The 11,007-nt window shown below is 33.7% G+C and overlaps 1 protein-coding gene across 1 annotated transcript; it reads right to left on the bottom strand.

The window, feature by feature from the left end:
- Positions 1–1,444: 1,444 nt before the first annotated feature.
- LOC115979587 (wall-associated receptor kinase-like 20) lies at positions 1,445–2,483 on the bottom strand. The gene has a single exon (XM_031101641.1). The coding sequence runs from the start codon at positions 2,480–2,482 to the stop codon at positions 1,850–1,852; it is 633 nt and encodes a 210-aa protein (XP_030957501.1). The 5' UTR covers position 2,483; the 3' UTR covers positions 1,445–1,849.
- Positions 2,484–11,007: the final 8,524 nt, after the last annotated feature.

The following is an 11,007-nucleotide window of genomic DNA, read 5'->3' as shown; positions in this document are numbered from 1 at the left end:
GCAGATTAACCACCACAGGCAGTAGAATGTCATACAAAATAATATTATTAGTTTGCAATGAGATTTCTGTTTCGCCAATGCATCTACACATTGGTTTGCTTTTCTAAAGACATGGTGTAGTCATTTGTGCTTGATTTGGAGGAGTAAATTCCTGCAGTGACAGAGTAAGGGCTCCATCATGGAATTAGTAGAATTTTTACTGGTCATCAGCAAACTTATTAAGCATTACTTTGGCATACGAATGGTTTAGCTGTAAGCCTGTAACTATTCAATATACTTATGAAAAATTAATCATAACGTTGCCGAGGTTGAATAGATATTGAGTTTGATAAATGCAGTATAACTTTCCTCTTTATTATTGCTGAATATTGTTTATTATAGGGAAAGTATTTTCTAACAAAAAGTTAATTGAAAATGACCGGAATAAGAGGAAATAAAAGTACACTCGCAGAACTCTTGGGAGAGTGGAAAGGAATTTACTATTTAGAGGGGGAAAAACTTTACAATTGTTTAACTTGAAAATTGCTCCATTTCAGCACATATGTGTTACATATTTTGTTGACATGGTTATATTTTTTTTTGGAATCAATTTGTAAACTTTAGAATCCTTTCTGTAACCCCAAGTAACATTAGAGGGAAAATTGAGGAAAATATTCCTGCATGTTCGCTCTTGAAAGCAATCAAATTTGTTCATTATTTATTTATATATGTATTTATCTTTGGCGCATGGCATTAGGAAAATGTTTTCACATCAAACCATATTTCTTGCCAACTCAATGGGGATTTGCTCTTCACAACGATTAAGAATAAAATTGATTTTGTTTTGCAGGTTTTATCTTTTTAGAGATAATTATAATATGATGTTAATCCCATAGCTAGTTTGAACCATTTTCCCCCTTAGACCTCCAAACACTTTGTGCATGGGGAGATACTAATTCTACTAGAAAGCTCGCTCTTTCTCCCTTAAACCCCCAAGCATTTTATTTTGCCGGATGATAAATAATATTGAAATAGTTAATTATATAAAAACGAAATTGAAACTGTGACAAATATAGTAGACCAAAACTATAGCTCTGCAAAGGGTAATGGTTATCACACAATTACAATTGCACACTCAGTACACACATTATCGCGTGAGCTGAAATTGTGTTTTGAAAATTGTGAACTCATGTTTTCAAAAAATAATTTCACTACTTCCTAATTTTAACTAAAATAATGTTTTCAAAACATGACTTTAAAGAAGGTGTCAACGAAATGTGTAACAAGATTTTCTCTTATACAAATATAACTGCATTGTTGGGAGTGAATTAGCTCATCGATCATCTAATGTACACTGATATTATAATTAAAAAGTACACGAGGAGTTATGAAGGAAATAGTACTTTATTTGACTACCAACATTAAAAAAAGCAAGACAAGAAAATCCATACTATAGAGAGCAAGCCGAAAGAAGCAAAAAGTCCACGTGAAAGAGACACAATAGGTAACACATCAAACACTACATAATTGCAAAAGCCAACGTAATACTAGGTTTTTGGCTCCCCAATTTCCCACTTTTATGTGACTTGTGATCAATCATGAACCACAAAATCTAACTAGAAAACACTGGTCCACTAATACTATGACAATAAAAGCATAGAATTGAAATACCAACAGCCTTATTTTTTGGCACAATTCTTACTATGTTTAGTAGGTATGTGGCCGAATCAATAATTTTTCCATGCATCTCATGTATATATATTCTCTCATAATATGTGAGTTTCGTGTTGTGAAGAGCCCACATGTATGTAAGAGAAATGATATATATGTCAGATGTACAGCATACCTTCTCAAGGCCTTATAGCCAAACTCAATTGGGGGGCACCCATTGCAGCTCAATACCATAGGTCCATGAATCAAAGGAAGATCCAGGCTTCATATTCACCATTGAAGTATAAGCAGTGCACCCTACCGCCCGGATCCTAATCATATGTGAAGTCATGGCAGAATCTTTCAAGTAATGGCAGCAAAGGGTATTCTTACACCCAATTCCCTCCTCCACATTGTCCTCAAACTGCCTACAAAAGCTGATTGAAGAACAATTCAAGGGTGAGAAAAGAATGTGGTCAGAACAATTAAACAACATGACAGTGTTATGAGTTGATATGTTGAAGGGCAAGTTCTCATCAAGCTTTAAACCTTCCGAACTGAAATCGGAAGAATAACATGTGCCTTTCTGTATTGGGGGTGGGCTTATAATGAGCTTATAAGCACTTGGATTAATACTAAGGATCTTGTAGGAAAACCCTGCAGCTGACAAGAACTCAAGAATGCCATTGTTGCAGTAGACTTTATACCTAGGGTCTCCACAGTTGTCATCAGTGCTAAGAGGGTATGGAACATCAATGCTGCCACAGGTAGGGCAAGTATTGTATGCTTCTAACACATGGGTTCCTAAAATGAGAAAAAGAAACATCATAACCATCCTCACTAAAGTATTCATTGTTAAGACTATAGGGAAAACACTTAAGGGAAGTAAGAAGTTCAAAGAGGAAAGTGTCTATGTATAGAAATTCACAAAGGGCAGTCCAAAGTAAACCTTTGGGGGACCATTAAAATATAAAAATATCAAGTAGTACACTATTGAAACCCATAAATCTTGAAATCCAAAGGAAGTGCATTACTACCTGTCCTATGAGTAGTAAGACGCGTGCCCCTGCAGCTTTTATTGGAGAGACTGAGAGCTGCTTTGAATATACAACTCCCCCACTCATAGAGATGATAAAATAATCACCAAGTTCAACGTGGCATTTGAAGCAAACAAGTTAGTTGTTCTACTCACTTACGCACAATTCCTTAGTATTGTATCTTTAAGTTCACAATTAAATTTAATTATATGTTTACATTGGTTAATAAATCACATGGTTGAATTTATTCATTCTTGGAAAAAATAATACATTGCTTGCACTTTGGTCAATTCAACCACATAATTGAATTTGATTGAAGAACCTAAGATACAACATCATTGTATTTTTAAATTCTCAATTAAATTTAATCATATGTTTACATTGGTTAATAAATCACATAGTTGAATTTATTCATTCTTAGAAAAAATAATATATTGCTTGTACTGTATTGGTCAATATAACCACATAATTGAATTTGATTAAAGAACCTAAGATACAACAACATCTAAAGAAAATTTTGGCCTACAATTTTACACTAGCCCAGACAAAAATGATGAGTAGAGTCGGTGAATACAAAACTAGACATGCTGTACCTGCCATTTAACTAGAGCCAATGATAAGTCGACAGACATGACTATGGAAAAAGAAAGGAGATGTTTAAAATAAGAACAATCCTTTTACAGGTTAAAAAAGACTTATCATTTGGGCCAACACAAAGAGTCACATAATCAACAAGGTCAAGAAAATGGTGTCCAACATCTTTAAGGTCACCACTAAATGGACCATGATTTCCACTTCAACCCTTATGAAACCTGAAACAGAAATATCATATTGGGACAGGATATCAAATGAAAACCAACCTTATAAAAGTCTTGATCAAAATTTATGAAAGAGGATGACTAAGCTAGTACAAAAGTGCTCTAAGAAAGTTGGCCAATCAGTCCCCACCACAGTTAATGGCTATCAGATGACACGTGTAAAAAAAAAAAAAGTGGGATTTAAGATAACATGAGAATATGAGATCCCAATCCCACTTTCCTTGTATAGAGTTTTTAGTTGCCTCCCCCATTTCTTAAAGTGGTCTGTGTCATATAATATGCTCCGCTCTCTACTCTTTGGGAAGAAAGCTCAGAATTTTATAAACAAATCAACAAATAAGCTTTCTGCTGTTGGGGTTGTGGAGGAGTTGTTTGAAGAGGGTTCTGCAATGCTTGCAGAAAGTTACATTTTTAGTGGCCAGTGCCTAACATTATTAGGCCATGCTACCTTCATGGTTATAAATTTCTCTGTTATGAAATAGTTCATAGAGCAGGATATTGGCTGCTGCTGTTGTACCAAATATTAATTTTCTCGGACTCTAGAAATTGTTAAGTAGGGAAAAATCTTGTATGAACCCGTCTCACGCACTGCTTTCTTGTTAAGTAGAGAGGCGGTATTTTTCATTAGCAAGATATATAACAACCCACTTGTATGGGTAATTATTGGATATTCTCGGAGTACCATAAATGCGTACTCCTTCTTCTCACATAACTATGGGTCTCACTAATTAGATTTATGGTAGGACCTACAATTCATGTGAAAGGAAGGAATACGCATTTATGATACTCTCGGAGTATTCAATAATTTTCCCACTTGTATAGGGTCTATCCTACACTTGTGGGGCCCACTCCAATGTGAGTGGGGAGTTGCATATTCCCATGATGCATGCGGGGTAATAAATTGTCCTACCAATATTAGGCCGTTAGCTAAAGGCCCAAAGAAAAATAGAGAAGGCCCGATAGAGAAAAGAGGCCCACTCAAGCCAGTCCTGTAGTGACCCAAAAAGGAGGGGTCTTACATTCCATGGAATCTCATATCGCCTAGGGAAGCACATGGAAATGTGTTTATAAGGAATGACCTCCCTTCAATGTGTAGAGGCCTTTTCCCCCACTGCTGTGTGCTTTGGGGGAGAACAAAACCGTGAAGGATATGAGGTCCTAAAGCGGACAATATCTACACAGGTGGGGTGGGGTCGTTACAAGTCCCAACGAGTCAATAATCATACCAAAGAGCTTAGTTCAGACCAACTGTACTCGCTGAGGATAATTTCACTTGAATTGGCTTACGGAGGATAACTTCTCCGAGGCATGTGACTGAAAAATCACAATACTTTGAAATACGTCAGCAGGATCCCAGTCGAATACGTTCCTTAAAGAAATGATAGAAATCACGAGGAGTAACTACAGTGGCAGTATTAGAAGGGGAAAACAGTGGTATACACATTGGTTACAAAGGTGATGAGCCAAAGCAATGAACTAGACACAACAAAGAAAACTTGAGTTTTCTCCATTGTTAAATGCATAAGCCAGAGGAATTAGGCCACCTTGGACGGCCTTGAAACTTAGCTTGCATGTGTGTTTCAGGCACTTTTTCTTTCTCTACCGTCTCATTTCAATGTCCATTCTCTTTCGAGCTCTCACTGTGAGCTATTCTTTTATGTTCTCATGTACATAAATAAGTTGTGACATAAGGAGAAAATATCTCATTCATCAGATATATGTACTAGGAGTGTGCATGTATTAGTAGGATATTACTATTTTGATTTTCACTCATTTGGAATATGGGCTCTTCTACTTTATTTTGATTTAATTATTTTTTTGAATCTTTTTCCCTCTCTTTTCTTTTTTTGTTTCCCTTCCATCATTCCTTATTAAGTTCCATAGGTTTGATCCTGTAGAATCTAGCCCATATTCTCATTGAGTGAAAGGTACGAAATAAATAAGATTTCTTTTTGATCACAAGTATTATGTGAAATCTTCAGTTTTTTTTCCTCTTTTTCTATCCCTATCCTATAGGCACAGCGTTTGAATCAATAGAGAACCTTTTCTTTTGTATCAGTATGAATAGATATTACATTCCAATTCCTTCTTGGTACTTTTCTAAGGAAAATCCCGAATTGGATCCCAAATTGACAGGTTGGCGTGAGCTTATCCATGCAATGGGTGTTTAGCTTACCACTATCATAATTCAATAACATAAATGTGACATCATAAATTTTCTATGATATTTCCATAAGCCAACTAAATATTAACATGATATTACAAAAATCTATACTAATCCAATGAATTGAAGAAACAAAAACCAAGATTAAACAAACAATCAACTTATTTAGTTACACCATATAATAACTAATTTCTAATTTATTTGACCTTTACTCTATAATCTAAATTCTTCATCCCCTTAATTTTGTATTACATCATTAATTAAACAAAAAAAAACCTCTTCATATTATCCCAACACTACTTTATGTTATTACTTAAAAATATTTTGAACATTCTACATAATTTTCTCACGTAACAGCTTACAGCATTATCCGTGCATCGTGCTGACCCATTAATAGTTTGGGTAAATTGGTAAGCCAAATCCTCCTTAGTTTGTTTCCCTAAAAGGATTGACACCCTGTGAAGTTACTTTTTTTGATACAAGATAGAATTCTACTCTACCTTAATCTAAATGTATATGTGTATGAAGCTCCCTCCTAGAGATTTGAATCCCGGCCCTTGCCCCCCACACCCCACAAGCACTTATACTTGTAGAGTGACCATCACACCAAGGGTGTGCGGTGGAACACCCTATGAAGTTACTAAATTCGAGGGATTGTGTTAGTACATTAATGGTGATGGGCAAGCATTTATGGTGGGTTGTATATTTGCTAAAAATCATGTGTTACAACAAAATTAAGCCAACTTCACTCTTCACCATGTGCTTGGCTTGCACTTGTATCACCATTGGGCTCATGAGTCCTGCAAATGTTCCAAGCCCACTTACAATTTATTTCATTGAGCCCAAGGGTGTATGAAGAAAAACATATAAGCACTGGCCATATGGAGAGGTAGAGAAAAATAAGAAAAGTGGGTCCAGAACATTTGGATAGGAAATTTGCAGTACTGGGCCTCATATTTTTGTCAAAAAAAAAAAGGGTCCTACACGAAGAAATATAAATTCTTAAAGCATTGTGTTTCTCTCTCTCTCTCTCTCTCTCTCTCTCTCTCTCTCTCTCATGCAAATAGTTTAGCTATAACTATTCAATATACTACCATCGCACACCCTTATTGCGATGGTCACTCTACAAGTATAAGTACTTGTGGGATGTGGGAGGTAAAGGTCGGGGTTCAAGTCTTCAGAAAAGAGCTTCACACATATATATACTTAGATTAGATTAAAGTAGAATTTCTATTTTGTATTCAAAAAAACTATTTAATATACTTATGAAAAATTAATCATGACCTTGCTTCAGTTGAATAGATTTTGAGTTTGATAAATGCAATATAACTTTCCTCTTTATTATTGCTGAATATTATTTATTATAAGGAAAGTATTTTCTAACCAAAAAAAGAAAAAAAAAAAAAAAAAAAAAAAAAAAAAAAAAAAAAAACGTTTGGAATATCGGGAAACAAAAATAAACTCGCAGAACTCTTAGAGTGGAAAGGAATCTAGAGGGAAAACACTTTACCTATTGTTTAACTTGAAAATTGCTCCATTTTAGCACTTTTTGTATTACGTATTTTGTTGACATGGTAATATTTTTTTGCAATCTATTTGTAAACTTTAGAATCCATTCTATAACGCCACATAGCATTAGAGGGGAAATGAAGGGAAATATTCCTGCATGGTCGCTTTTGAAAGCAATCAAATTAATTTGTTCAGCATTATTTATCTATTTATATATTTATCTTTGGAGCATGACCTTAGTAAAATGTTTTCACATGAAACCAAATTTCTTGCCATCTCAATGGAAATTTTCCCTTCACAATGATTAAGAATAAAATTGATTTTATTATGCCGGTTGATAGATAAAATTGAAATGTATAAAGACGAAATTGAAACTTTGACAAATATAATGGACCAAAACTATAGTTTTGCAAAGGGTAATAATTATCACACACTCACTATTTGATGTTAAGGGAGAAGAAAATATTTAATATTTTATGTTGTTTTCTCTTTACTAGTGGAAGTATGATTTATTTGCTTTTTCAAGTTGAGTTAATATAATTTTCCTATTTGAATTAGGATTTTATTATTTTTCTTTCCCTAGTTAAATTGTTTTTCCTTTCTCTAGTAGAAATGGGTTTATTATTTCTTTTCCTAAAAGGAGTAGGTGAAATTCTATTCCTATAAAGAGTTATAGGAGGTGGATTATTATTATGCGATTATTAATAAAAGTTTGTTTGAGAAGTTTTCTCAATTATTTTGCCTACTAGCCTAGTGTTCTTATAGAACTTCGGTTTTATGGAAGGGTTGCTGTAATTGTGTGTTATAGATTCTACTTCTACACGCTTACGCTACATCAGTTGGTATAAGAGCAAGACTAGGTTCCTATCATGGCACAAAAAGGAGTACGTGGGGGAAGACTTGTTGCCATAGATGACAAGTATGAACGCGATAAGGTTTCACATGATGCACAATTAGAGATGTTCTTTCAACGAATGGAGGAGTGGTTTGATATGCTTTCAAAGCAACTTGCCCCCTTAGCCGTTGAAAACCAACATCAAACCTACCATCCAAATCCATGTTATGTGGAGGTGTTGGAGTATTTTGATGTTGAGGAGGAGGACTACAATATCGAAAAGGAGGATGAATACATTGAAAGAATTTGTATAGTAAATTAGGATTCTCCACCAATTTATGATGACTATCCTAAAGATTATAGTCAAGGAGACAAGATTGGGCTTGATGAAAATAAAGTCATACACACACACACACACACGAGGTGCCCCCATACCCATAACTCACACCATTGATGGAACTTTCGACATTCAAGAACAAGAGGTTATTGATTTTATTGATTGCAATCATAAGTCAACAATTGGTTTGTTTAGCAGTAGATGAGTTCTCTATTGATGAATGGAGTTTCAATCTAATAAAGCTTGAACCTGAACACATTAAACAATTTGATTTCATTGGGGTTGATGAGCTTCTCTCAAATTTTCCTAGTAATTCAGTTAGTATTAATTTGGAAAGATTAATGGAAAACATTATTGATCCCTTTTGGGAGGATTTTATTGAACAAGAATTAATAGAGGTCAATAAGAGGCATGAATGAGTGATTTTAATTAATCTTTGTGGAGGAGTCAATATGAAGTTTATGGATGTGTGCATGGATTCCTTGTTAGTACTTGCTTCATGTATCCCACTATGGCAAAAGAGATCAAGTACAAAAATTCGTTCATCAAGATTTATTATGAGTGAGGAAAGACTGATAAGTAACATATTGATTTGTCTTGTCTTACTAAAAAGAATAGGATGGAGAGGGCTATTTGGGGTTCCAATAGATCGTAGAAGATTGCCACTAAAACTCGAGGACAACTTTTCCCCAACCCTGAGAATATGATGCAGATTGGTTAAGGAAAAAGAAAATATTTTAATATTTTATATTATTTTCTCTTTCCTAGTGGAATTAGATTTATTTGCTTTTTGAATTTTAGTTAAGATCCTTTTCCTAGAAGCAGAATCTATAACACACAATTACTATAACTTTTCCATAAAACCTAAGTTCTATAAGAACACTATGCTAGTAGGAAAAATAATTGAGAAAATCTCTCAAACAAAATTTCATTAATAACCAAATAATAATAATCCACCTCCTATAAAAAGTATTTATAGGAATAAAAATTTTCATACTCCTTTTAGGCCTCGTTTGGGAGGAGGGAATGAAATGGAATGGAAAGGAATGAAAAGAATAATTTTAGAATATTCTTCCATTTCCTTGTTTGGGAGTTTGAATGGAGTGAATGGAAAGTCCATTCCCTTATTTGGGAGTTTAAGTGGGAGGGAATGAAATAGATAGGAACGAACACTCATTCCTCTATATTTCTTTAAAATCTCAAATTTTCATTCCCCCCGAAATTGAGAGGAATGAGAGGGAATGAAATTAGATTTAATGATTTTTTTACTGAAACTTTCAAAATACCCCTATATATTCAATCATTTATTTTAAAATAGGGATCTAATAGTAATATTGTCATAAAATGATTTCATTCAATTCCCTCCATATTTCTCCCAAACAAGATTACTTACATTCCATTCATTTTCATTTCTTTCCATTTCTTTATTTTAAAACATCCAACTAAGGTTACTTAATTCCATTCCATTCCATTCTTTTCCATTCATTTCCCTTACTTAAATACATTTTATTTCATTCCATTCCTTTTCATTCTCTTATAATTATTTCATTTCATTCCATTCCTTTATGAACTCCCAAACGAAGCCTTAGGAAAAAAAAATAATAAACCTATTTCTACTAGAGAAAGAAAAAAAAATTTAATTAGAAAAAGAAAGACAATAAATTCCTAGTTCAATTAGGAAAAAGATCTTAACTCAACTTGAAAAGGCAAATAAATCCTAATTCCACTAGGAAAGAGAAAACAACCTAAAATATTTTTTTTCTCTTATCCAATCTGCATCACTATTGCACACTCATCATACATGCACTGTCACGTGGGCTAAAATCATGTTTTCAAAACATGATTTTAGTTAAAATTGTAAATTTACTATTTTAAACTCATCGTACACACTGCCACATGGGCTGAAATCGTGTTTTGAAAACACAATTCTAGTTAAAATTGTGAAATCATGTTTTCGAAATAAAATTTCATCATTTCATAATTTTAACTGAAACAATGTTTTCAAAATACGATTTCAAAGGAAAGGTGTATAAAATGTGCAATAACAAGTGTATCAAGGTTTTCTCTTATGTAAATATATAATAGTGCCAAGATGTGAAAAAACCAATTCTTTTAGCCATTTGTCAAATGATAATAGTGATAAAGACTAGATGGTTAACCCCATGCATTGTTGGGATCAATTCAGCACATCGATCATCTAATGCACACTGTGATATTATAATTGCAAAGTACACGACAAGTTACGAAGGAAATAGTAATTTATTTGACTGCCAACATTAGAAAAAGCCAAATCCACGTGATTGAGACGCAGCAGGTAACACATCAAACACTACATAATTGCAAAAGCCAACGTAATACTAGGTTTTTGGCTCCCCTATTTCCCACTTTTATGTGGTTGTGGCCAATCATGAAGTACAAAATCTAACTAGCAAATATTGGTCCACTAATATCATGACAACAAAAGCATAGAATTAAAATACCAACAACCTTATTTTTAGACACCTCTTACTTTATTTGGTGAATCATAATTAATATTTATCATTATCCTATGCATTTTATATATACATAATCTTTCTCATAATATGTGAGTTTCATGCTATGAAACCCTACATATTTATAAGAGAGATGATATATATGTCAGATGCACAACATACCTTTTTGAGGTCTTATAGCGAAAC

The sequence above is a fragment of the Quercus lobata genome, chromosome 3 (assembly GCF_001633185.2).
Source record: "Quercus lobata isolate SW786 chromosome 3, ValleyOak3.0 Primary Assembly, whole genome shotgun sequence".
Taxonomy (NCBI): domain Eukaryota; kingdom Viridiplantae; phylum Streptophyta; class Magnoliopsida; order Fagales; family Fagaceae; genus Quercus; species Quercus lobata.
The sequence above is the reverse complement of the archived record's forward strand: the minus strand, read 5'-3'. Positions and strand labels throughout refer to the sequence as shown.

What these genes read in the sequence shown, in the direction of transcription:
- LOC115979587 (XM_031101641.1), bottom strand. Translation starts at nt 2,482, where the DNA reads ATGAATACTTTAGTGAGGATGGTTATGATGTTTCTTTTTCTCATTTTA.